The sequence below is a fragment of the Varroa jacobsoni genome, unplaced genomic scaffold (genome assembly GCF_002532875.2).
Source record: "Varroa jacobsoni isolate VJ856 unplaced genomic scaffold, vjacob_1.0 scaffold_997, whole genome shotgun sequence".
In the NCBI taxonomy this organism is placed as follows: Eukaryota; Metazoa; Arthropoda; class Arachnida; order Mesostigmata; family Varroidae; genus Varroa; species Varroa jacobsoni.
In genome coordinates, this window is record NW_019213899.1 from 3,730 (window position 1) to 30,803 (window position 27,074).

Below are 27,074 nucleotides of genomic sequence, written 5' to 3' on the forward strand. Positions count from 1 at the left end.
TGAGTGGTAGCTAGCTTCGTAACCTCTATAATAATAATAATAATAATATATATATATATATATATATATATATATATATATATATAGGACACAATGTAAGAGTCTTGGACGCACGGACAGTTTCGAAATTTCTTTTCAACGGTCGTTTTTTTACATTCAGGGGGATTATCATCATTAAATGACAATAATAACCTAGGCAATTACAGTTAGGGTTCTCAAAAATTACACTTAGCGAATATCGTTATTTAGGCAGGTCTTGTTTCAGCTTTTGTTTCATGAATATTTGACTATAGAATTCAGCGCGTTTAACTTTTGCTCACTTTGAAAAAGGCTTTAGGTTTTTGTTTTCAAACCGATAAAGAAACTTTTCGAGACAGAAAACATTTGCGAAGGTAATCAACCGTCACACGTGTACTTGGCACACAATGGGAATAATAAGCATCCGTTTTTAACCAATATTATCGGACAATTTATTATTACTCTGTATAGATTCTTTTTCATCACAAAAATGTATTCGTCGTAATCATAAATAATAAGATCGTTTTAGGACGATCTTTTGTCTCTGTTTTCTCAGTTTTGTTTGTTACTCATTGCAGACACACATACATACTTGTGTTTTCATCATTACATCCTTATCCCAGTTCGCTGTTTATCACCTAATTCATATATAACTCTCCCTTCGATATATATATGTATATAAGGTGACCTCTATGTACCATACAGATATTGCATTTGTCTGCTACACACCTCTTAGAATTGTTTTAGCGCTGTTACGTTACGTACTTTACCACTTTGTAGCTGTGGACAGCTTCACTTATGAAAAACGCGTTCAAAAATGAGAGTAGACGTTCGCCCCACATAACATTTACTCCTAATTGTTAATCATTTTTCTGATCCCGCCATTTTTATAGTTGGCGCTAATGTTATAGGCCTTTATATATAGTTCCTTACCGTGTAAGATGCATATCGAGGCGATTAGGATTTAAGCAGTGAAAAATTAACGAAATTAAAACGGTTTAGGCCTTCTAGACTTTTTAACAGTAGATCACACACACGCTAAAATGTTATCATAAACGCATCTATACTGTAATTCACTCCTTAACTTCCCGTCACTTCTGTACACGTTAATTGCTTTGCAGTACATTCTCATTCAGATGTAACGTCTCTTCTATGACGGGTAGGTTCAGATTTTTTGTCTTACTTTTCTCTAAGCGCCATATGCCATTTGTTAGATGTATTAGCGCAAATCACTTCGACCCGATCTGCTGAAGCAACTCTGAAACAATTACAAAGCCAGCACTAAAACTGAGGACTTTTCCAGATTATTCTACGCACATATGCGTTATCCGATCCGTTATTCTTTCTATGCTTGTTCCACATCGTCAGGGAGATTTCAAACCTTTTCACTCATTGGTGACTCTTGCTGCTCGCTGTTCAAAGGAGTTCTGCGTCGCCAAAGTTTACCTCCCAAGCAAACTAGATATTCTAAGGATAACGTGGCTTCTGGTCAATAATCACGAAACAAATAAACAATTACTGCTGAAATCAGAAATTGTTTATGTGTACTCGTTTTGCTAGGTAAAATCTAAGATGGGCATCCATGGTTAACTATCGGCGATTCCCAGTCAGTTAAACGGATGGGAATATAAGAGCTGGCAGCTCTATAGATCCGAGTCGAAGACACGTACTCGTAACAGTCGTAGTGTCACTTTCGGTATTCCCCCTTGCGGAAACTTATGTTGTACCTCCGAGGGCACTTTCGGAATGTCTGCAATATAACAATGATGATGACGATAGTATTTGTGATGATGAAGAACTAGTGGGTTGGTCGACCACAAAACAAGCGAAGTTTGTTGCACTTAACTGTTGTCGCTCCATGAAGGATAGCCCAAAGGCGCGCTGCTCTTCTTCCTATTGCGTAATGTATTGCCCGTATACATTGTGGCATGCTCATTTTTTCTTCTGTTTCGCCAAAAATTGCTCTAATTTTGCCAGCGCTTAGTGTCTTCTGTTTAAAGCGAACGAGGATAATGATGTCCTTGTTTGGTTAATGGCGCATGGAATTCATTGACATTTATCACCATCAATGTTACCGTGAACTTGCGTACAGGTAGAATATCAAAACCAACAAATGGCGCTACTGCTTTTAATGTTCTGTAGTGGCACATGATTGTTGTGAAAGCTCACGAGTCATCACTGATATATATTATAGACCTGCTAATGAATCAACCGCAACGCATTACACGGGTATCTATACAATCAATTGGTGGAATAGGGTACAGGCATTATTCAGCCTTTTCCGAACTCTGTCACCAATCATAGGATGTAGCTCTCTTGAATAGACGAAAAGTGTCGATTTAGCCGTATAAGCATCTTCATCAGTACGAAAAGCGGTAAATTGCAGAACATGGCAGAAAAAGAGATTACGCCAAAACGCACCTTTTTTAACGCTATTTGTAACGTTTAAGTCCCAGTCTAACATTTAATGAATATCAGAGAGCCAGCAACAGCATTTAAGGCGTGCACGAATTCGCTATCGTTGTCTATTCCTCAAAAAGGCTCCCGGAAGTTATAAGCCTATTAATCTCGGCCAACGCTTGATTAAGCAGCGTCTCACGTGAGCTTTTTCCATCGATAATGAGTAATGCGCTAGAAGTTTTCGTCGGCTCTTTTTGTTTGACGAGAAGACAAACCGGCTCACCGGAGATTGCTGTTGCCAGGAGAGATGCACTTTGACCGACCTGTACAATCCAAGCAAAGTTAGATATTCACTTATACTAACCTATGCCTTTGTTTGAAAGAAGGAAAAATATTCACGGAGTCGCGCGATTTTAGTCGAGCCTATGAATATGATACGATATATCGCGCTTAATTGTCCCTTCTGTTAATAGTGCTTAGGTAGCTAATCAAAATTGACTGGACGCGCTGAACGATTTACGGTTTACCTGTTCAATTTGAGCGAAGTGCGCATGAAAGGCAAGCTTCGAAAGCAAATGAGTGAAGTCCACATCGACATCGGGAATGGTTAATGAACCTTTGGCCATCAGGGAACCGGATGACAGCATTCCGCAGAAGACATCACTATAAAAAATGTGGAAGCGACGGGAAAACACGTTGCTGTTTGAGACATTCACGTCTTGCGAAACAGTATAGTCTCAAACCCATATCATTACCAGCTACGGCGTGTTTGTAACGATAAGCCGATAAATCCATTGAATATCGTATAATTTGCACTGTCAACACCAGGGCAACGCTATGGCAAAAAATTTATTGCCAGCTTTACAACCGAGACTTACCTGGTAGTTGGAGTAGGGACAAGGTAAGCTACGACAGGGACCTTGATCTTGCAATCGATTTTATCACTAAGAACGCCGTTTTCTTCGATCCACATATAGGTAAGTGTGGCCTTCACCTGGTCGGCGGCCAGATGTGATACTTCAAAGGGAAACTCGTTAATGTGCGAAGCGCCGGCTGGTAACACGGTGAACGGTAGTGCGGGCACCGTCGAGTCATCAGAATCCGCAGACCTAACGAACTTCAGGTATTGTCCGTCACGAAACGACAGCTCGAGTTGTTTTAGCGAATGGCCAGATTTGTTAGTGAATTTGAGCGCGCAGACCAATTGGTCCCGGGCATAGAGCATTGTGCGAATTTCGTAACTCTGTCGAAAGTTCGTTTACCGATGAGACAAAAGTTAGAAGCCGGTTTGTTAAAGCATAATACAGCAACAATGGTCACGGAACTGTGCATATATTTGCTCAGAGAACCTTATAATATTGACGTGTTCTATTGAAGCTAGAAAAAATATCCCAGCAACTAAATTGTACGTGAGCATCTTTTTTAGAGAGATGCAGATAATATGTGTCAATTAGCACCCACTAACACTTGAAGTCACATACTTCTATTGACGAGATAAACATTATCTAATGACGTTATTATTTTTAAAATGCTTGTACGGGATTCGCTAACCCCTAAGCAAATTGCCGCTTACAATTTTGACATTTTGATCCTCTTTCAGGGGCTCGAACCGCGACTCGCACTGGAGAAGAGCGAGGGATGGACTGAGCGGTGTCTGTAACAGGGAAATGCCCTTTTCATGTGACGGCGTAGTGATGCCCGGAGTCTCCTCATAGCCACTCTTGTTCTGTTTGTGACCACCAAAGAGCGTTATTGATGATGAGAGACTTCCACCTTCAGATGAGGTCCTTTTTTTAGGAGTGTGGTGTTTACGGTGTGTCGAGTCACGGCCTTCTTTGCGGGACGAGCGTTTTTCTTTCGGGCCAACCGAAGCCTGAGTAACGCAGACGGACATAACGTTCGATTCGATTATAATTATCTACGGAGCGTTAATATTCAGTGTGAATTTAATTAATAGTTATGATGAATAACAACTTTCTGTTGTAGTGGACAAATCGTCGTTGTAGGCGCGCTAGCATCGGATCGACTGATCATAGGAATTATAAAATGACTGCTATCAGTTGTTTGCATGTACTGAGAAAGATCGGAGAAGAAAAGTGGGCACTAATGTGAACGCATTCAAAAATGTCGAAAAAAAACACCTGCCCCTGACAATATGTTTCTCCTTGCTTGTATTAGAATAATTGCAAATTAGAAGAAAAAAGCCTGTTGCCAGCGATAAGGGACCGATTTTTTGCGACATCCCTAAACGCAACCAGAATCATTAAACAACTCGGCGCCATGAAGGAATATTTATGGCCAAAAGGCGCACTTTTGTGTACGGTGTGATAAAAAGGAACTTCTAAGCTATGAGCTACTCAAATATCAAGAACGAACTACCGGAAACCATTACGCAAATTAACCGATCCGTGCGGGCCACGGAGTTCACAGAAACAGGCTCTGGCCTGGCAAAGGGCGACGCAAAATATTATTGATGGCTTAACAACGCTACACTGCTTATAGCTTAAATACACAGCTTGATGACTTAGAGGGCGCTAACGAATTTCCAGCAGGCACGTCTGCCTAGTGCAACGTGGAAGCCGGACTACGCTCCACCTGATTATCACCTATTTTGGTCATAGCCGGAGAGGCAAACACTTCAGAACAGGGACCAAATATCACAAATGGGTCAAAGAATGGATCACTCCTAAGGATCAAATCTTTTTATTTCGCGGGACCTATATATCGGTTACCAGAAAGAACGGCGAAAGTTATAGAAAGCAAAGAACACTGCATAAACTAAGATGTGTTTATTTGTTTGACGGTTATAACAAATGAAAGTGGCTAAAGACAACGGGAACTTTTTACTTAATCTAATGGACGGCACTTACGATGCACATTACTCGGATACCACCAATACAGAACCGACACTGGCCAAAATGTTCGGTTGACATGTTAGGTAGATGTTTCTAAGAACTTAATAACACGCTCATAGGTTCAAGTGACTTAGTCACCAAACAAAACATTAGCTTTGAAAAGCTTGTTCAACTTTTATAGCATGGTCTTGATTCTTACCTTGTCATGTTTCGATTTTGTGCTGCTATGATGCCGTATGGATTTTTCGAGTTCACTTGCGTCGGTGCTGTCCTTTTTCTTATAATTCTTGTCATGTTTCTTGTCTTTTTTGTCTTTCTTCCTCTTTTCCTTTTTCTGGTGGCCAGACCCGTCGATATCCTTAATTAATAGGCCATCATCCATGCTAAATGACCACAATTCAAGGATAAATGTCAGAGGGTTATTACTAATTATCAGCTACTCCAACTGCGTTTAGTTAGCTCATATCGAATTACATACAATTTAAGAGCGGCCAATGGATAACGCCAAAGAAACGTAGAATTCCTATATTTTCCAGCCGACCCTCATCCTATAATACAAGCGCTGAGCCTCCTTTAGCGCGATACTAAAGCTCCTCATAACGCTTCCTATTAACAAGCATTACCTCTCGTCATTGGCGATGTTCCTCCTATTGTTGTCGTCATTATTATTATTGTTATTATTGTTGTTGTTATTATTATTTTTTTGGTGATTTTCGTTGTTGCTTTGAAGAGTGGGCGACGTTACAGTCGCTCCTGCAGTCACGGCCGTTGTAATCGACAACACCTTTGATTCTTTGCCGATGTTGCCACTCTTTGCCTTTGAGTAGTGACTAATAAATACGCTCTCTTCCAATGCGACTCCAAGGTCAATATTTAACGCGCGATGGGGATCGTTGGCGTCCTTGTCGTCGTCGCTGTCGCTGAGTTTGGCTCCGTCTGGCAGCTCCATGTGTGTTTTGACGAGGACGCTCGGCGATTCGTCCATCTCGGCTTCCTCTTCGTCTTCCTCGCTATCGGCCCGCAAGACCTCCGAAAGCTTTGCGTCCTTTTTGCGTTTGCCACCCGAAGCTGATTTCTTGCTGGACCATTTCTTATGCCGCTTAGTGTCGCCTTCTTCGTCTACGCCACCTTCATCTGCAGCTCCACGTTCGCCATTTCGATGACTCCGTTTATTTCGACATGAATCGCCGTCTGCGTTGAGCGCATGGAGAATATCCTGCTCGAGGCCACTTCTGGCTTTATCTCGGTGGTTTCGATGGCTGTTGGACTTCGTATTGTCTTTCTTGGCAGACTTGGTGCTACCTTTTAGGTAATGCGGATTGTCCGCCTGCTCCGAACGTCGAGCTTTTCGTCGCTTTTCCATTTCCTCCTCATCAGGGTCGTAGCGGGCAGCTTCCTCAGCAATTGTTACCCTATTGAAAAGCGGTGAAACATTCAATTCAGATCATCGTTCAAAAGTGTGTGGGACCGGTAATTTTCTTTAAACTCTGACTACTACAACGAACTGATTCATCAAACACGAACAATTGTCTAGCAGAAAGAAAGATGCTTTCGATTCAAATCTACCTTTAACAGAAGTAACTAATATCGCACGATTAAAATGAAGCTAGTTCATAACCAAGGGAGCGCAAAGCAATTGATGTTATTCCAGAAAAGAACAATGCATTTTATGCCTTACTTCTCGGTTTTGAAGAATATCTCCATTCCTCCAGCGTTTTCGCGGTCACTATCATTGTCACTTGGTGGCTCATTAATCCATGAGTCAAGATCCAGGCCTTCTGGCAATGGTACTTTTTTTTGAGCCTTTGGAGCAACTGGATTGAGTTCACCCTGGAATAGGAAGTGTAATTTCTGGCGCACATCTTCTCCTCGGTCGAAAAGCTTTACAGCTTGTTTTACCAAAGCCAGCATACAACACGCCCGCTCCTGAACCTCGAGGTCACCTGAGTGCACAAAAATAGGCAGTCTATCTATAATCAGTGCTGATAACCGCCGGAAAGTCTCTTCATTACACGAAGCACAAATGCCAGCGTATATTTTAAGGACATTTTGAACGAAAGTCGCTTGAATGTGGGGTGGAAGTTGGCAGGCCCTGGTTCGAAGCATATGCTCCATACACGCTTCCGGATCTTCAAGAAGGCTGCAACAATGTTCGTTCTTAGAAAAACAACGTCAGCCAATAAAAGTTGCTAACAAAAAATCAAGGCTCTCTTAATTTTATTCATTTTGACATTTTGAAATTAGAACGCTATTCACCTCTTAAAGTGGCAAAAATCATGCCATTCTTTTGTATTTTTTTTTCATTTTATTTTTTGTAGAGCATGTGTCATACGCATATTACTTACTGTGAGAATTCTCCACAGATGTACGCAGCAGCCATGAGCACCTGCGTGATAGAGTCTTTTTGGCCAATTAGTAGCGGCGTGTTGGCGAGCAGATGTGCCATCTGCCGGCAGGCCTCACTTCTGACAGCTTCGACCCGAACCGCAACATCAAGCATCTGCCCAGCAATTAATTCACCATGTCTGGTGCCTTCAATACGCGTAAGCTCAACTAGAATGCCGATATACCTATGGACGCGCAAAGAGTAACAATTTCGGTAAAGTTTCGTTGCCATATTTTCTATGATAATGAGATAATAATTCTTGTGAAACAAATGATAGGTATTTTGTTTGACTGACTGGACAGAAAGAACAGATCTTGATATACACGGTTCGATTCTAAATTCTTTCATGGTTTAGCCCGAATAACTCAATCACAAAATATCACATTTGTGATTTACAGAAAGTTTCCAAGTTTCAAATAGTTATGTTTGAAAGTAATCACTACTAACCAGTCAAAGTTCGTAATGAAGTGATAGTTGTCTTGTGAGCAGATGTCGATAATTTTGGCAAGTAATTGATCCCGATAATGTTGACCTTCAGCTTTGTCAACGTGGGTCATAAGGCGTCGAACGATCTCTTGAAGGTTTTTCTTGCCGACCATTCCATAAAGAAGATCCAGGGCGCGCAGTCGGATTGACTCATCTTTGTCGTCCAGGCACTGAAGTACCAGATCCTTGTGCGACTGAACAGTCTTCGGGTGCGTCTTCAGGATCTTCGCCATCGCCAATAGACCAAGATACTTCACTAAAGGTGCCAATTCACAACAATGTTGCGGTAATGATCATTATCCAATGAATGAATGCTTAAACTTAATATTTTGGCATCGCTGTAGACAACTGGCTTCCACCAGCACGAAATGAAGTGTCTCTACGCTCCGTTTTTAACCTAGAACACCTCAGATGTACCTAAGTTTAGCAGGCAAGCACGGTATTATTGCGCCATCACACATTTACCAACTGATATATCCACAAACTGCGACAAAGGAATACTTAGTCAGCTCCTGGGAATACCTAGCTAACGGCAAATTTATCTACGTAAAAAATCCTTTTTTTTTTGTAGTAGACAACACTCACAGTTCTGATCGGAATCTTCGATGAGCACTCTGAGCTTCTGTACGCACAACTGAATCGACGCTGAATGCGACGGCAGACCGGAGGAGATCGAAATCAACACTAAGGCAGTCAGCACAAAATATCAAAAGATTCAATAGGTAAAATGAGGCGCTACTATACTCGAGCTGATACAATAAATTTTATCCTTCAAATGATTATGTTTTTTCAGTTTAAAAAAATTCGCTAGTTTTTGTCAACTAGTTATGGAAAGACAGCAGTAAATAGGTCACTGTTTTCTGGAAATTTAGAAAACTGATTTACATGTATTTCCTTTATTCTTAAAATGCCGTTTGGCGCATTTATGCATGCTAAATAAACCAGCACATTTATTCTGAAAAAACGCCTTACGGTTCGTTGACAACGTTGACAAGAACCTTTTAAAGCTATTCTGAGACACTTCACCGTATCCATTTACAATAGAATTGATCCCTAGTTGCATATATTGCTCCATCAAATCATTGCATATATAGCATAGATAGTTTTTTAATTGTGACTAAAGCTATGACGTCTCATAGCATTTCGCATAGAAAAAACGAACGATTTCTTTCCTTTTTCATTTTTAGTCATCTTTTTCACAACTTACCAGCGATAACAGTGTTGATGCATTCGTATAGCAACGACATTGCGGACGTACTGTATGAACCCAACGACACGAGGCGGCAATGATAATCACGCCAGGAGGTTGACCGGTACACAATAAATAGATATTATTAATTGACTTCCTCAATGACGTTCCAAGTATCTTCACTTGCACAGCGATTTGCCACATATTCATGACAGAAGTATCATCATTGGCATCATTTTCATCAGCATCACCACAATACCCCCCAATGCAGTGGCGTGCAGAACTTGACATGCAGATTCGACAAGCGATTCATGCAATGTGTGTATATATGTATATATATCGGCCGTCCATGCGGTGGCAGACAAACGGTTAAGAGGAATTAGCGGGCCATTCTAAGTCTGTAACGATATAAGCCTGAAAATGATTAGCAGACTAGATGTTCGCATCACATCAAAATCGAACGGATCTGTAAGCTGTTTGTTCATAGAAAAATTGAATAAAGCTTTGAAAACTTAGGGCGGTGAAGGCCGGTTAGGAGGATTGCGAAAAAAAAAAAAACGAGACGATATCATACAATTTTAGATAATACCGCATTATTATTAGTATTATTATTATGTCATATTATAAAAGAATGAGTCGGTGCATTTTTCAAACCAGCGTTGGCTGTTATACAGAAAAGTTCCGTAATAATTGCGTTTTGCGAAGGTTGGGCTCAGTTGTGGTGGTCCTATGTGATGGACATTTGTGTCGCTTTAGAAAAGATGTTTCGACCTTGGTCATAGTCAGAGGATACGGGTACAGAACACGGTAAATAGTTTGTCGGCGATAATTTGCACCGGTGAAAAAAACTGGGGTCCCTAAGGCATCATAGGGACTTGATAATATCATAGTTTGACAGTGTCTTCGTTAGGCAGGCCCCGTTGGGCAGCTTTGAGTCCTAATAACATCATCGACTGTAAATGTTTACAGTTTATTCAATCGCTTGGAAACGACAAGTTTTTTTTTTATCCTTTGCGACCTGCAAAGGTCTATGTGATGCAGGGGCAGTTATATAACTACTAGACAAAACAATTGTTTAAATATAGCAAACATAGTTCGCGATTCTCTTTGTCCTAATATGGAATTTCCATCGACCACTCGAGGATCAGTTAGTCGTGCTATGACAGTTAGTTATCCAGATTAAGGTTTATTTGATATTGATCTGCGCACTTTTCTTAGAAGCCAATTGATAATCGTTTTGTCGTTTATGAAGCAGAGTCAACAAATCATATTGATTGTACTTTCGAATCGTTATTAAGATAAGCCAGCTATCAGCCATCTCGAACCAGAAAAGTAGCTAAGACGTCGACTTATGACAAACTAGAGCTCGAAGGGAAAAACCAGTTTATCATTTCATAGATGGCTTAAACAGGGACACCTTTCAGGCTTGTAAAAATTGCCCTTTTATTTCAAGAATAATGAGTTTCGTTAATTAATGTTTACACAGAGTCCAATTGAAAAAAATTGCAATCTGCAAGCCGCAAAGCACTACACACGATTCCTTGTCGAAGATTATCTCCCGAAAGGCTTAGAATAAGTATAGACTGCCATGCGAATATGTGAGTGCAGCTTAGATGTTATCACCATTTTTTTTATCGAACAGCTCAATTATAGGCAAAAACAAGACAGTTTTATTCCAAAACATAATTAATTTTATCACAAACTAATCACAAACTCCCTATATCAAGTGACAGGGTGGCCAAATAACGATTGCGCGATTTTTTACGTTCGCCTAATTACACAGTTCCTGTGCAACTCAGTTTGATATTACGCGCTATTTATTATTGGATATTTTTCTTACACCGAAAAAATTATCGCGCAGCACTCTTATTTCCGCTCACCCTGCATCACCCTCATAATAACGCATCCAATTATTATTACGGGTCGTGCCGTGCCATTAACGATCTAGAAGAGAAATCGCTAATTAAGGAAGCGTTTAAAGAAATATTAGAAACAGTAAATAGGATAGGAAAGGTAGCAAAGGCGTACGTGAGAAACAACAAGACTTTCACTTTTTCAAACATCGGTTTCGGTACCTGAGGATCAAATTAGTCAGCGGCTCAATGAGCTTTTTGCCGAGGCGTGGTTCGAGCGGCGTCAGCGCCCCGAACTGAAATTTAACAAATCCGAAATAGAATAGAATACAGAGATAAAAAAGAGACATAAAAATTTAATGCGGTACAAAAATAACCGAAACGATTCAAGGAAAAACAACACGGTAGAAATTAAGTCATGAAAATAATGTGTTTCTGTCATCGTCCGAACAACGCATGATCGATCATGTCGCTGCGATCATGACGAAATCACGTGACATAAAAAGCGTAACATCAAGCAAATTCTAAACTCGTCTAACTCTGCTAAGTAAACTATGGAGGTAATCTGCTCCTAGCGTCGTCACCTCCTTGGTGCCCGAAGCGACTGAGCAAATAGATCCGCCTATCAATCATTAATCTATAAAATGGATTTGTTTGAGATGAAATTAAAAGGATTCTGTATAGCTAAAAGCCTACGACGACGTCGAACGTGCAATACAAAGATGTCCCAACGCGAAGAAGACGCGCGTTGCCGAACGAGGGCACTCCGACAACGATTTCTCGCTGTTCGAAGTCACCATGACGGGTGGTAATCATTGTTCACACGGGAAGTACTTCCTGGAAAAACACCCCAGGAGAAACAATCCGCTAGGAAGCTTGGCTTCCTCTAGAGTCAAGAACAAACACGATTCTTAGGTTGCTTCTTATATCTAAAACAACAAAAAAGGCTAATTCAAGGCTCAGTGTTTGTTGTTAGCTAACTAAGCCACCGTTTATCATACAAATCAAGCAAACATTTTTCTCTCAGTTACATTCACATCGCCATACATGTTAAGCTTATTGGTCATTTGCATTCACTCCAACTATGTATTCAGTCTATCCAAGGATTATGTAACGGGAGTAGAAGCGGCTGACAAAGGCGCATGTTCGATTAAAGGAAATATATCAAAAAACGACAGTCACTATTTGACTGGCTCTAGGTAAGTTAAAACTCTAAGATCACGAAAATCAGCTCATTGGCAAAACAATATAGTCCATTTGCTGAAAATCTGTATCTACAGTAACAGGGTATATTCAGTAGTAGCCATTTTTTAGCTAGCATCATCTAGAAAGATTTTTCAAAATAAAGAGAGATATCTTTATCTAACAAAACGGACGTTAACTTCACCCATGAACACAAAGCCTACAAAGTTCTACGGATAGTTCAGCCAGCCAATTAATCCGCGAAGTACGTAGACTTGAAAACGAAGGTTATCGGTAGTGCAAGCCATAATGCCCTGCATTAAACTCAAGCGCAATGTTTCTATATAATGTTGTACTTCAATATTTTGCCAGGTCTAAGTCAATCATGTGATTAGGTAGATTATTCAACAGTAGCTACTCGGTCATATTTATCAGGCAGCCACTTTTACTATACGTCACTTTACCCACTGATGATCACTCTTACTGTCATTTTTATATTTAAACACAATGAAAATATTGCTTGTTATACTAACGACCTTAATTTTACAATGAAATTAAAAACTCTGCCAAAGGCTGAAGAAAAAAACTCAAAAAAACAACGCGCACAGTAACACAGTTAAATGTAGCTAATACCCATTTCAATGATCACTAGAGTTGAAACGACTCAGTTCTAGCAAGACCATTAGAAGGCTTCGTAGGAGTAAACTTCATTAAAATGTTTCCAACCTTTTGAGTCTTTCTAATATTGGTAATAAGTGAAGTGTCGACTCTCTTCGTCTCGTGGGTTAGTAGCATTTTTAATGAATTGTGGATCACGAGCAAGCCTGTGAAAGAGTGGATTCCAACGTAGTGCAATGCAAGCAGCTTAAATCAATGTTGCCGTGATGTCGGCATAAATAGTGCGCTCGGTTTGAATCAATTACTTTTCATTTTAGTAAATGTCCTCATTATCACCAGATTGAGGATTACTGGGCCATCACGGAACCAAGCCACGCCAGGCAGTCACAAACGCATGGTCTGTACCTAGACCGTGAATCGCCCGCCCGAAGAAGAGAAACACAAAACCAATTCATAAGTCGGGCTTCATTACCATAGTTGCTCAATGCATATGGGGTTGTGGTGACCAAGACTCGAAGGACAAAAAAAACTAACTATTTAACTGAAAAGAGCCAGAAAACCACCCAGCCGACGACCAAAAAGACTCGATACTGTGTTGGCTATATTGGCACTTGACTATTGGGCTATCGGGGCATGTTACCTTCGTATTAGACATATCAGAGGTTGACTGAGCTTTCGGCCTAGCCGAGGTTCGTAGTGGGTCAACACACCAAACTGGAAGAAAGTAACAGGAATCAATTTCAACGGCAATTTTTTGTCATAAATAACATCAACGGTAATAATAACACTAATAGGTAGAAATATCCAAGGAACCACAAAAGTAGGTATTAAAGCTCTTCAACACAAAAATATTACATCTAAAATAACTATCCATGTTATGTGACAAAATATTGTTAAACAATCACGTTAGTGCTATATTCCCGTAGACATATTCTTTACAACAAAGTTGCAAGTCATTCTTTATATTTTTGTTAAGTTAAACATACCAGTTTGATAATCTTGATGAGCATCCAGTTATTGGTTGATGAGGTCATTAACTTGAAGAAAACTGGCGCCAACGGGAGGTAGTTTTTCGGATTTTTGCGGGCCAATTCACAAATCACATTCACTGCGGCCGACTGCACGCCTATTCATACCAACAATAAACGTTGAAAAGACGGCGAAAACAAAAAAAAATTTCTCAATACACACTGTATTGATAAAATGCTAATGGAGTGTACATTACAACAAATAAACGTTCTGTTCCTCTTAATCGGCAGATCGGCAATTTAATGAGAGACCCTTCAGTCTCGTTTATCAGTAAGAAGAGCGTCCGTTTTAAGCACTGCAGGCTTTAAAATAACAACTAACGTAATCATTTTTGTAAAAAATTTCATCTGCAGAAAGTTTGATATATTGAAAGTAGACCCATATTTTACATTTTGCTACGAACGAGCAACGCTCAACTTTTCATTATATTTACTTTGGAATAGTCAACATTTGTTAGTTTTTAATGACTTTCCTGTCATGCCTGCAACATTTTATCGAATGACCTACAAATATAAGAACAACTCTATGTTGTGGTGTGTCTCTCCGTGCTCGAGAGGAGCTACATTTGACGCTGCTTATGATTTGCTTCTATGGTGAATGACAAGGTTAGTTTACGATATAGTTATGTGAGTAGCACTTCATGCATTTTTGAATGGTAGGCACTTGTTCTATTCTATGCAGTACAATGGATATGCAGATTAAATGTAGGTGAACGGAAATGCATGCTTACCGGGGTCAGGATCCTCGAGCTTCTCTTTGAGTTTAGGAAAGGCGGGACGCAGGGCATCCGGGAAGCGTAGAAAGATCTTATACATTAGCAAAACCGCCTTCTTGCGCAGATATGGCTTGGTTGAGGTTAGAAGCGTCATGACATCGTGACTGAGATCGCGTGCCAGATCCGGCGTGACGAAACATGCTAATCCGGACATGGCAACACCCGATTCATACATCCCAACACTATTTAGGTCCTGTGTAATGAGCGAAAAATGAGCTGTTTGGTTAAGTCAAAAAAAAATATTTTCACATGTCGCAAGTGCCTATATGAATATCCCGCGATGATCATCAAACCAAAAGAGAACTAACTAAACAAAAGTCTGTAAGAATCTTTGCTTTCAAATGTAAAAAACAATACATTTCAACGGCCCGTTCAACGAGTAAACTCCCCTCTGTAACGGTCGAGCTAAATTTAGCTCAAATAAAATGTTTAGTCTGATTTCAAGAACTTAAGCTGGCCCTATTTCGTGTAAGTGATCGTAATTATGCCCACCTTACGGATCATATTTGTTGTAAGCATAAGAACATCGGTCTCGTCATGGAACGATTGGGACGCCGCCAGGTAACCAACCCGTTTAAATGTAAATTTCGATGAAGACATCACTTCAATGATGTTGAAGGCCGCCCAGCTGATATCATAGCCAAGCATTTGTAACTGGAAGAGTCCGCACAATAAAAAAAATACGAGCCGATATGTAAACTGTGTTCTAAACCTACCAGCTACATTTAGACTGATGTAATATTTAGAAGCGTTTCAAGAGCAGTAACAACAATAGTAATAATACCAATACTAAATAGATATTTACGTACCTGATTCAGCACGTAGGAAACATAAACCACACTTATCAAGGTATATCTCTATATAACACTGAATTGCAAAAAAAAGAACACTAATCTTCAGTGTTTAAGTACTTACGGAAAACAATATAACTTTACCTTTTTTTCGACTCTTTAAGATTAAAACAATAGCATTTTACTGGATTACCAGTAGATGCAAATGCTTCTTCACAACTAAAATAGCAGGCTTCAGTCGATTCCAGTACATGTCTAAATATCTTAAGCTCAGCATAACTATAGGCGAAAATTATACACATTAACGTCAAAGTAACGTATAAAAGTTGTCTGCACGCAACCCAAACGCGTTGCAACGAATGGGTCTCTTTTCACGAAGGACGGTCTCCTATTCTCAATATTCTCATTACTTTTAGCATCTCGTTCACTAGCATGGGTCCCATGCACATCATAATGAACACTTACATAGGCCAGTTTAGCAACGGCGTTTGACTTGACGGCAGTATTGTCTTGACGAAGCTCCTCCTTGATTTCTTCCATACATTGTGTAATGTATTTTGCCTGTGACAATAAAAAACGGTTAAAACTTCAGTATATATAACGCAAGCGTGACTATACGACAAAGATTGAATCTGTGTATGAATATATGCTGTGCGTGAGAAAACAATGCTTTATTCTATTAATGAGAACGGTTTCTGCGAACGAAATTAATAACTGATGTAATAAAATCGGCTCCTTCGCATCAATACGATCCAGTGCCCGTCAAAATGGATCTTCATCTATGCATATACGGGGTGGTCCAAAAAATATGTGCACTGTTTACATCTTTCTTGAGGGTACACTTATTGGTGTAAAAATTTGTTTTACCATGTATTCGAAATGGTTTTGGCGAAAAAGAAGAATTGAATTTTTAATAGGACGAAGTACCTACGCACTATTATTGTGGTGTAAAAGTTATCTTAATGAGAATCTTCCAAACAAATGGCTCGAACAAGCAGGTTCCATAAAATACCCTGCCAATTCCTCAGACCACTCTACGCTAAAAAGCAGTGGACACTGGAAGTAAGACTGGAAATCGAGACGCAACTCAGCAAAAACGTTACTTGTGTCATATATCGATGCCATAATTTGTGAGTCAGTAACTGCCGTTATCAGCAGCGTATTGATCAGAGCGGTAAGAATTTTGCATATCTACAGTAAAAGGAAAAATTATATTTTTTATAGGTTCCTTTGTTTTATATATATATATATATCATCTACAATCATTCATTGTGTATACATCTTTTAGGTCACCTTCTACATATATGACCAACGTTTTCATATGTACAGAATTTCTACGAGTATAACAAAAAAAAATGAATTATTCGACTGGAGTGGACACAAATAATTTCCAGTCATTTATTTCAAAAATAAAAAATGCAGTTAGAAAGAACTCAAGTTGTAATTTTTAGGGTTCACCAACACCCAACTAATACGAAAAGCCAGCAGTAATACATAATAAAAAGCTGTTCAAAACAGTGCGGCCGTGTACACTGGTTTACTAAGCAGTTTTGAACTCAGGAATTTAAGAAGTCCTTGAGACAACGTCCAACTGTGTTCAAAATAGATAATTTTAACAACGCAAAAGCAAAAAGGACCCATAAAGTAAATCTAGTCTTTCGATACCTACAAAAAAATGTCCGTTTCTATTCATCGATATTGTGCAAGAAATAATAGATAGCTAGATGAATAACCTCTTCTGTGCTAAAAACAAATAAACATCAAACCAAAAACCGATACAGTCTATAAACCCAAAACAGCGCTGCTAAACAAATTTACTGGCTATTTTAAAAATTATCACAAAATCGTCAATATAGACATTAGCTAAATATCAACACGACTTCATTAGAATCTGGAATAAACATCAAAGTTGTGCTAATTCTTTTCAGCTTTGTTGTTGTACAAACAAAGGAGTAGCTGCCAATAGTTGAGTAAAAATTGACTGAAAAGAGCATATAACACGCCGACAACATAGCCTCGAATTATTTATTCATAGTTCACAGGTGTATAGATTCCATTTCGTCCCATATTTTATTCGTCAACTTTATATATAGGCTTTAGTGATGTGAGTACTAATCCGCTTTCTACGCCTGTTTTTTAGACAGCCAACGAGATTGTTGCTACGGCTTTACGCTGACTTTTGCAGTTGTCAATATTATGCATAGGCATTGACTTTTTATGGTTTTTGACTAACCCCTCTTGCACGTTTCGAAGTCCACGAATTCCTTTCATTTTGCTTTCTAAACCTTGCTTTTGTTGATTAACGTATTGTTACCAATGCCCACGATTCGCATCGCACAATCTATTACACATTATCTGGCAGGCACTCGCGCAGGGATCCTGTGAGTACATGAGGCCATCGTCGCCAGTCTTGCCATACACTCCTACATGACATTGGGTAGCGCACCCAAAAGTATTCCTCTGTTTGTCAAGAAGTACAAATGTCACACGTTTTCTTGTATTCTTTTTACATATAAACGACAAGCATATATACATATATACATATACATATACAAACTATTATTAATGAAAATAATTATATGCGTTATTGAACGTTCCCTATGGTGCATTTTATTCGACAATGAATTTTACAGGCATGGTTGCGTTATCTGCCTTGCGTGAGCCACTTGTTTATCCGCCCCATGGTGGCGTCGGCATCAGCAGGGGGAGGAGCATTATCAAAGGAGCACTAGTTATTCACGTAATCGTTTTCATTACGACTGACTACCTTGTGACCGAGGATACCGGATATATTTTTTATACCATATGGTCCATGATGCAATTAAACTTTACTGGAAAACAAAAATTTAGATTGCAAAATTCACTCAATTTTACAGAGCCGTTGACACTTCATAAAATCCGGTAACTGATACCAAAACGCGGAGCTATTTGACGATGAGTACAATAACATGAGATTGGAATTCACACAGATGCGGTGCAATGGAGATGTACAACAATGAATGATTTGAACCTGTTCGACATAAAATTTGTATTAAGATTTCCTTGTTTCTATAAACAGCTGTTTATTCTTTCCTAACAGGTGATATTGTCAGGCTGAAGGAAAGATGTATGTTGTACAAAATTCAGCTACGGTTGTGAGCAGCAATATCTTTCCACCTATTATAAGGCATTGCATATATATTACATCACTATATCCGAAACTAGCCACGCTACGGGACCTACTTCGGTAATATGATGTATTTCGTATTTCCATCAACATTCACCAGCTGCTTGGCGATGATAGCTGTTGGTCCCACCGCGTGTGTAAATTGCACTATTACACGAGCTTTATGCGAATATACTAAAAACCACCAAATAAAAATCTGCTAATTGATCCCTCTCACACATCATTGCTTACCTCATTGTCACGGTTGTTTCGAATTCCACGGACAAGATCGGTGAGATTCTTATCGAACATACGCTCCAGATTGCCCTTTACTTTCTTAAGCGCCATTATTTGCTTACTTGTTTTTATCTGTATATATTTTTCCGGTAGCTTAAGGAACGACACGGTTCTGGTGCAACTATTCTGATTGCAACTGCTATGCAACACGATCCTCGTTGGATAGTGGTCCCCAGTCCGTGTTCCAAGCGCAAGAGCCTGAACTCGACACACGACGCACTTCGACGCACGACACACAAGTTCGTTGCACTGCACCCTTCCGCTGTTCACAGAGAAGTTCGACGGACTCACCCCGCCGACGCTTGAGAAGCCGTCGAGGCGCTAACACCTGTATCTTAACATTGTATGGCCGGTGACATTACGCAAAGGCCCCGAACACCTACACATAGACGCTATACATGCGATCCTTTTCCGGCACCTCCTGCAGGACCCACAAGCGCCAGGATTTTTACTGGTGACAATTTGTCAGCAATGATTAACTCAAAGGTTAGTTGCTCTAAACAGTGCTCGACGAAGAACACATTGACGGCAGTTGCTCGGAAGTCGGTAGAGATTTATCGTTTAGAGGTTGGATGAATCGCCGCAAGTCGCCTCCTTCCAACAAATGTCATCATAGCTGCTGTACTGGACACACAGAGGTGCACATATACATTGATTGACCAGCAGTGATCTAGACAGGCGGTCCTCCTCCACAGCAGTCAATGGTTTATGCACTCTCCTCTCTATATGAAATGAGATGTCTAGAAAGGTGCACTGTCGATGGTCCGTGTATTGCGCGCCTACCTTTCACAAGCAGACTGCGAAGAAAACGACGGTTTGTCGTCGTGCGGCCTTGGCTAGGGAGTCTCTAGGGATAAGGTCAGGATGAAAATTTTCAGAAGTAAGAAACTGTTAGAAAATAGTCCTAAACATTCAACAATGAAATCAAATAGAAAGGAATGAAGAGTATAATACATCACGATATTGCAGTAACTTGAGAGGCTCCCTATCTTCTTTCGCTCATATTTATTTAGCTAGCAGACGACGTAGCAGTGAATATTAGGGGTCCGGGACAGCTGCCAGATGCGCGACGAGTGCCCTTTGTTCGAATGAAAATTCTAATGACAGCGAGGTCGATTCTCTATCTGTGAACTTTCGCATCAGCCAGTAGCCGCAGGTTTCGAAACGATTAACAATCTTGATCTTTCACAAGGTATATTTTTATCATTATCTCCCGTCACGATTCTCAGATATTCCGTTACTTTGCTTTTAAATGTCTTTCAATTTCCTCTCGATTCTGCAGCTCACATTTTAGAAATTTTAGCGTGGAACACAAAACAGGACGCGCGCAACCTCTTTACGACCAACACATTTTATTCTCACTGTTTTCAAGCTTTTACATTGAGCACTTCCGACAAATCGGTCTACTTCTCTTTTTTATTCAAGCCCCATTGCCACTAAGTTGCCTTTAAGTGTCTTTGCTCTCCTCCCTGACTCGTTCGACAGACGACTAGCTGATAAACACTAGCTGTTCATCTCCATGTCATATCTCGAGAGCGTAAATTATCGAAGTTCAAAGTCGATTTGACAATTACAATAAAAATATTATGTGCTTAACTCGTGCTAGCAAGCAGTTAATTGCTGTTCGAACTCTTACGGCGGCTTTTCAGGTCTTCTGTTTAGCCATAATAACTCTCTTCCGCCTTGTGTTTTCCTCAAGAGACCTATTGACAACGAGCGGTACTACTAGACAAGACCGAACTCGCAGAGATAGCTACCCTGAGGAAAAACATCGAAACAGCTGATTAAAAAAGCTTGAGAATTTCTTTTATCAAAGGAATGTATTCTATTGAAATACGTTTTTTAAAGATTAATCGCGGGGCTGAATAGTAAATGCTTGCATTCCTCTGGTGGCTAGATCCAATCATATGAGGTTCCGCGGAAGTTAATGAACAAAGTTTATTCTACCGTATACATCTAAATATTATTGCCTTACAGTGAAGTAGCTAGTTGTCCCTTCCCCGCTGTACCAGGAGGCCAGTGACATTTGAATTTCTACCATCGGCAGTGTTATGGCCCAAAGAGACATACTGAAAAGGCTAGTCATGAACTTCGTCAACTCCTTACGACGACCGCCACGGCCGAAGTTGTGTGGAGAGGATAGATTTGGCAATAAATATTACGAGTTTAAACCTGGTTAGTATAAATAGACGGTATATGTATAAATAGTATAAATACTCTATAAATATAGTTTTCTCTGTACCAATAATTTATAGATCTCGCACATTTGAACCGAAAGAGAGTTTAAAGTACACAAATGATATATACGTTAAAGCAAGTATTCTGAAAAATACAAGAATGATTTAGATTATTTCTTCTATCCACAAATGTGTAGTGCAAAACTCATGTTAGGAAAAATTCGAGTTTACGCTGAAGCATGTGGCAAAGCCTTTTCCATACACGGTGCTTCTTTTTGATTTCTCATCGCGGCAATTGTAGGCATTCGCTGCGGGTACTAAACATGTCTGACGGTTGTTTTCAAATCGTTTCAGGAGAATTTGGCTAGCATGTAACTTACAGCTCGGGCTCTGTCATAGTAGGCTGAAGGACGCAGTAAACATCCGCAACACTGGGGTTCATATCTATCTGTTCATAAACGTCTCGATCTTAATAGACAGCTTTGCTATAAAATAGTTCGTAGAATAGTTATGGAATTAACAATTTTTTAGCCATAAACTCGAGTTAGCGGACCTCGACACTATAGGCATATGAAGTTTCTAGTAAAAGCGTATCAAAAATATTTTGCCCCTAAAATCACATTTGAGGCATACTCAAAGCGTCTATTTAAGTATGCGATGTGAAAATTTAGACTAGAAATTATCTTAGTTTCGGCATTCATGCAAACTGTAAATCGTATGATGACTTTAATAATACCTAACAGCAATGACGGCATCCTTTGATATAATGCAGCCAAGCATAAGAACAAGAAACTATATCAGTTTAAATGTTCTATATTTATGTATATGGCCATTTACATGTCTCTCAAACAAGTAGATGGCCCGATTTGTTCTTACAGAGAGTGCGGTCAAAATGTTTTGGAAACGAGATTTGTGAAATGATGATTATACGATCTAAGGAGTCGATATCTCTTTCTTGTTCGTCAGACAAACGAAAGAAAAAGACCTTGTTTGGTAAACTAGCTTCCCGTTTAATTCGTAACACAAGTGTGTCAAATATTGCAAATATATAGAGACTAAAAAGTAGAAACTGCTTCTGTGATGACCGTTGGGAGCATTCCCCATGGGATAACAGATAATGAAAGAAGTAACTGACATAATGTCTTCTGCTTTTTTGAAACGAGTCGTATGCTATCTTGTAGATTTGTGTGCACTTTTCAAGAGTTGCTGACTTGTTTGTTGCGGAATAACTAGATCCATCACAGTCAGCCATAATTTCAACAGAAATGAAGTAAACGGTTTAACTCTTAATGCCGTATCGTGGAACTAAATAGTGCATTTTAAATTTGTAAAATAGAATTTACGGAACACGTTAAACTTCCATCGAATTTCCAAAATTTCTTAAATTTTTTAAAATTTATATTCTATTAATTTGTCTTTAATCCTTGGATACTACCTGTTACGAATTTCACATTTTTCAGAAGCCAGCAAAACTATTGCAGCAGCAAAAGAATTGATTTTGTCTCAAAGCAGCTAGAACACGGCCCCGCTGTTCTTTGTAAACGATATTTTTAAACAACAAAAAGGAGGCAGGATTTGATGGTATTTACGCGCAACGAACTTATTACAAAAAGCTACACTTTCTTCGAGAGCTTGTTGTTGTTGTTTATAATACGATAAAAATCGAAGTAGGTCTATAAGGAGTTGCTCGTTTATATTGATACGTTCGTCTATTTGCTGCATCGCAGTTTCCAGCCAAGTAATTTCCGGAGTGAGCTGAATGCAGCTTCTTATACAACATGTGAATTAAAGAAAACGTGTTATATTGTTCTAAACGTGTTCTAAAACCAGAGATCGGTAATACCCAGAAGACCATAATAGGCACACATTTTTATTCAAAAAGTATCGTTGGAAAACAACATTGGTATTTAGTTACATTATAAAGAACTCTTGTTTATTTATCGATGCGGTTGTTTGTAGCCGAAGGAAGCAATCTACGTCAAAAACGCTGGTTTGTACCATTAAATGAAACACGTTTCGACCAAGAGATTCCTGTAGAATGGGAAGCTTGGCTTCGATACCGCCGAAGTGAACCGCCGATGCCTGAGGAAATCGAGGCCAATCGCATCGTTCAACAACAGACGATAAAAAATGCCAAAAAATTGAGCGGCCAACGGAAACTGGTTAGTGTAATTTGACCATTCGATGCTATCCGTTTTCGGATTTATTTGCTAGTTTGAATTTGCTAGTTTTCTTGTTCAATTGCAATAATTCATTTGAAGACCATAAAACTTAGATTGAAATGAGTAGTCAAAAATAAGTGACATTTAAAGAGACATTTCGATCGTACTGCGTATGACATTTTGAGAAACTATTTCAAATGACGCTGAAATTACGAGACAACGCAGAAGCTTCCAACTTTTAAGACCAACAAAACTAATTATTCGTCGGGTAATAGTTTGCCTCTGATTCCGACTTGAATTTATTATCTATAACAATGAATGTATTTAAGTTCATCATGTAATTTCCGTAAACTGATGTGACTTCTCAAATAGTGTAGGTAATATTCGACAAAATCTATGAAGTAATCACCAAGTTTTGGAATTATTGTCCAGTATCACTCCCATTTATGTAATTTTGTGTTTTGTACCTAAAAAAATGTTGTAATTTTTAACTAAAATAGCATTTTTTAGCTCCATCTATACTTTGAATTATTTTCATTGTAGTCAATTCATTCTTACGAATTCGAATGAGCTAAGCGTCGTTCGAAGCTTCAATGGTTGTCAACCAGACACGGCCACAAAACCCAAATTGTCAAATGTGTACTTTGTAGCGACGAGCAACTACACCTACGAAAAATACATTTGGTATGACGATGTCTATATAGCGAGTTTGTATACCATTGTGACAACATCTAAAATCCCCCTCTTTCCCTTTCTTTCTCCTTACTGATCTGTAGACTTATATATATATATATATATATAACACAGTTCATCAACATAGCATATTTAGTCATTAAATGATAGATTTATTCTATTACATACTGTCACGTAATATTTAAGCATATTCTATTACAATACAAGACTGTGGCAGTTTTACGGAATATTGCTGCTAAGCGGTTCTAACGCTATACATTATTATATAAATATATAGTATAGTAAGCATATATAATTCCTCCACGCTAGGCTACAACTTTGTTTAAAGGCGTTTTAAAAATTTGGCTTCCACTTTTCTCGCAAAACGTAGTTGATAGAGAAAAATTCTGCACTTGTATAACGATTTCAAAAAATGTCATTAAAGCAGTTTTACTTTTTCTTTAATTCAATAATGTTTAATTTTTTTGCGAAGTCATCGACAAAATGGGCTGGTCGGCGACGTTTTTAAATATAGTGCATCGTTATGTTACATTCCTTCTCGGTTTTTCAGACGTCCGATCTGCAGAAAAATCCTTTCTCGGATTTCCCTGATATTTCGGAATATGAAAAACAGCCCGGACAGGGATACATTCGGATACCAGAAAAGCCCGATCCACCTGAAAAGAAATGACGACGCCGTGATAATCTTAAGATGAGCTAATTCATAAAGAAACTGAGACGCTTTTAGTATCGGCATATTTTGTTGTAATTTAGAAAATGCGAATAAAGGATTCTCGAGTTGCATCGGTCTAAGATAATGATAAAGTTTATTACTTTTACGGAATTATTAGTCGCATTCGTCTGCTTGTTCGATAATACATTTTCTTTATTTAGTTTCTATTATTAATTTTTACAATAGCATTTATATATACAAGAGCATCTCATAGAAGTTTGATGAAGAAGAAGGAATGATGGGTCTTCGCATCTTAATCAAGCTATTTAAAAATTGTCTCGACAACCCCGACTCTATTTCGCATCCTGTTGTGTATTATCATATTGTAAACTCAAGGACTTCCAGTGTGTTGTTGGTACGATGTACTGCTCCTTCTCGGCAGCTTTAATGGAGTATAATGGTATTTGCTGCTCCTCTTTATTTTAGGAGCTAAACTCATCAATAGCTGCCCCGCAACATTTTGGCACTTACTATTTTTATCAATTATCAATCAATTAATAGCCGAGATTGGATAGACAGTAGGACAATTTATAAAACGTAACCCCTTCATTGCTGAGTTCCCTAAGAGTTTCTCCGACTCTGGAATAGGAATGCTTTTCGGCTCAACTTATTTGTTACCTAGTCATAAGTTTTAACCGCGAGTCAGCCAATACCCGCTAACATATTAAGGTTAATTAGGGACTTTCCATTTAAAAGGGAACTTCATTTAAGACGTGAAGCTAAATTATTCGAACAGATTTGCAGAATATATCTAGGATCATTGTAAAAAATATGGGAAGATGTATAGTTCAACTATCTTGACTCGCGAAATCCTTTTTCTGTACCCAAATCAAATACTCCATAGTTATACCCAAAAACCTGTTAACTTTATCTTCCCTCTGCAGCACATTTATATTTCGCCTGCTTGTGTTTCACTAACCCTGTTTTATATATACCTATGTTCGTGAAAATTTGCTGCTAACGCGAAAACTGTTTCCTGAAATGTGCCCAACTATTTTACGCTCTTCCATTTTTAACTTTGTTCTTTAAGTCCCACCATTTTGACTCTCGGTACCAGTTTTCAATTGCCTTAACAGGAGCCTGAATCATTTTCGTCGTTCGAAGCCCTTTCACCAGGTATCCCTATAACCAGACAAGCCACACAGATTAGACAAGCCACGCTATTCATACAGTTCTGTTCTTGGAGCTGCCTCAGCTGCCACTGTTTCTTCTATTATTATTGATGAACGGGAAACTACTTCTGCTGCTGCTTTTGATACTGCATGTGCTGGTGGTTCGAAGCGAGATCAGGTCTCTCGGGACAACTGATGTCCTGGCATGACACAGCTGGCGACCATTGAGGTCATTTCTTCTTTCGGTGCTTGATAGCGTTAGTTCGTTTCGTATGAGCCTTTTTTAATCGCTCTTCTTTCTCAAGCTGCTTAGCCAACTTCCAAGAAAGTAATGCTGATATACATAGAAACGGACTTAAAATAAGTAGCGTGTACTGTAGAAACTCCCAAGGATGGAGAGCCGCATACTCGACGAGTGGCTGTAGCCAAGAGATATACCATGGGAATGGGTTGATAGGAATCTGTAATAAGTTGCACAACGAACAAGCGAATAATTTTTGTTTATGCCCTTACAAAAAGAAAAAATAGTGGTTGGTTCAACTAGGGGGGAAACTTTAGTGGGTTACTCGTAGTAATGGGCATGCATTCACCTGCCACTTTTGGTAACAGAAAAGAGTCAATTGTCTTTGAAACAAGATAGCAAACTTGGCGAAGAATAAGCCAGAAGAGTTTCAATAGGGTCTGGATTTAAAGGACCCAAGAAGTTTTTGACACATCTGGATTTTTCAGATTAATTAACGGCTAAATCAAAGTAGAATGTCAATTGCCAATTTAGTTGTCTAAATAAACTTTAAGGGTGAGTCTTTTCGAAATTGTTTAAGTCTTATTGCGCCTTTTTGCGTCTTATAAGCGTTTTAACCGTTTCAAGTGCTTGCATTTTGGGACTTTCAGTGTGCTACCAGTCTGAAATTTAATTTTGCAGGAATTTTTTATATGGTGTATTTGAGCGACATTTCAGGGAGTTTACAACCACTGATATCCCTTGACCCATGGTTACAATTAAAAGTCTATTTGCAGATTAAACAAGAATATTATAAAATTGACAGGTTACTGGCTTAGCTATTGAACCGAATCTATATTTCTTCAAGAAGGGTACTTCGAGCATATGCAGAAACGGATATCCTTAGAATATCAATTTTTGTTTAGATACAATCTTAAGATAAGAAAAAAAATTCTCAATTTACACGCATTAAC

The 27,074-nt window shown here is 39.1% G+C and overlaps 3 protein-coding genes across 11 annotated transcripts in view; 1 reads left to right on the forward strand and 2 right to left on the reverse strand.

Moving 5' to 3' along the window:
* Window positions 1–445: 445 nt before the first annotated feature.
* Window positions 446–20,024, reverse strand: g (adaptor-related protein complex 3, delta 1 subunit-like garnet). Of its 2 annotated transcripts, none has more exons than XM_022842508.2 (17): window positions 18,980–20,024; window positions 16,048–16,143; window positions 15,284–15,445; window positions 14,747–14,984; window positions 13,974–14,113; window positions 11,410–11,483; window positions 9,353–9,402; window positions 8,731–8,829; window positions 8,107–8,401; window positions 7,619–7,843; window positions 6,952–7,413; window positions 5,897–6,685; window positions 5,473–5,656; window positions 3,992–4,291; window positions 3,297–3,661; window positions 2,946–3,081; window positions 446–2,741 (listed from the first exon to the last, which is right to left on the reverse strand). In XM_022842508.2, exons 1-17 carry the CDS (start codon window positions 19,073–19,075, stop codon window positions 2,544–2,546), a joined length of 3,909 nt encoding a protein of 1,302 aa, XP_022698243.1. In that variant the 5' UTR covers window positions 19,076–20,024; the 3' UTR covers window positions 446–2,543. The 2 variants fall into 2 exon arrangements, with proteins under 2 accessions (XP_022698243.1, XP_086826693.1); XM_086970567.1 differs by lacking the exon at window positions 11,410–11,483 and adding an exon at window positions 13,628–13,701.
* Window positions 20,025–20,062: 38 nt separating this feature from the next.
* On the forward strand, window positions 20,063–24,853 carry LOC111265665 (uncharacterized). 2 transcript variants are annotated; one of them, XM_022842537.2, is made up of 4 exons: window positions 20,063–20,216; window positions 21,002–21,199; window positions 23,161–23,363; window positions 24,607–24,853. In XM_022842537.2, the coding sequence occupies exons 2-4, from the start codon at window positions 21,076–21,078 to the stop codon at window positions 24,724–24,726; spliced, it is 447 nt and encodes a 148-aa protein (XP_022698272.1). In that variant the 5' UTR covers window positions 20,063–20,216; window positions 21,002–21,075; the 3' UTR covers window positions 24,727–24,853. The 2 variants fall into 2 exon arrangements, with proteins under 2 accessions (XP_022698272.1, XP_022698273.1); XM_022842538.2 differs by lacking the exon at window positions 20,063–20,216 and adding an exon at window positions 20,544–20,673.
* Window positions 24,175–27,074, reverse strand: part of LOC147752777 (small integral membrane protein 15-like) — a 6,395-nt gene continuing 3,495 nt past the window's right edge. For 5 of the 7 annotated variants that reach the window (XM_086970575.1, XM_086970577.1, XM_086970574.1 and 2 more), the window contains exons 3-4: window positions 25,939–26,341; window positions 24,175–24,712 (exon numbers count right to left, since the gene is read on the reverse strand). In XM_086970575.1, the coding sequence (XP_086826701.1) occupies window positions 26,111–26,341 (231 nt within the window). In that variant the 3' untranslated portion in view covers window positions 24,175–24,712; window positions 25,939–26,110. The remainder of the gene's footprint in view (window positions 24,713–25,938; window positions 26,342–27,074) is intronic. The other 2 variants (XR_015313120.1, XR_015313119.1) reach the window with 1 other exon arrangement.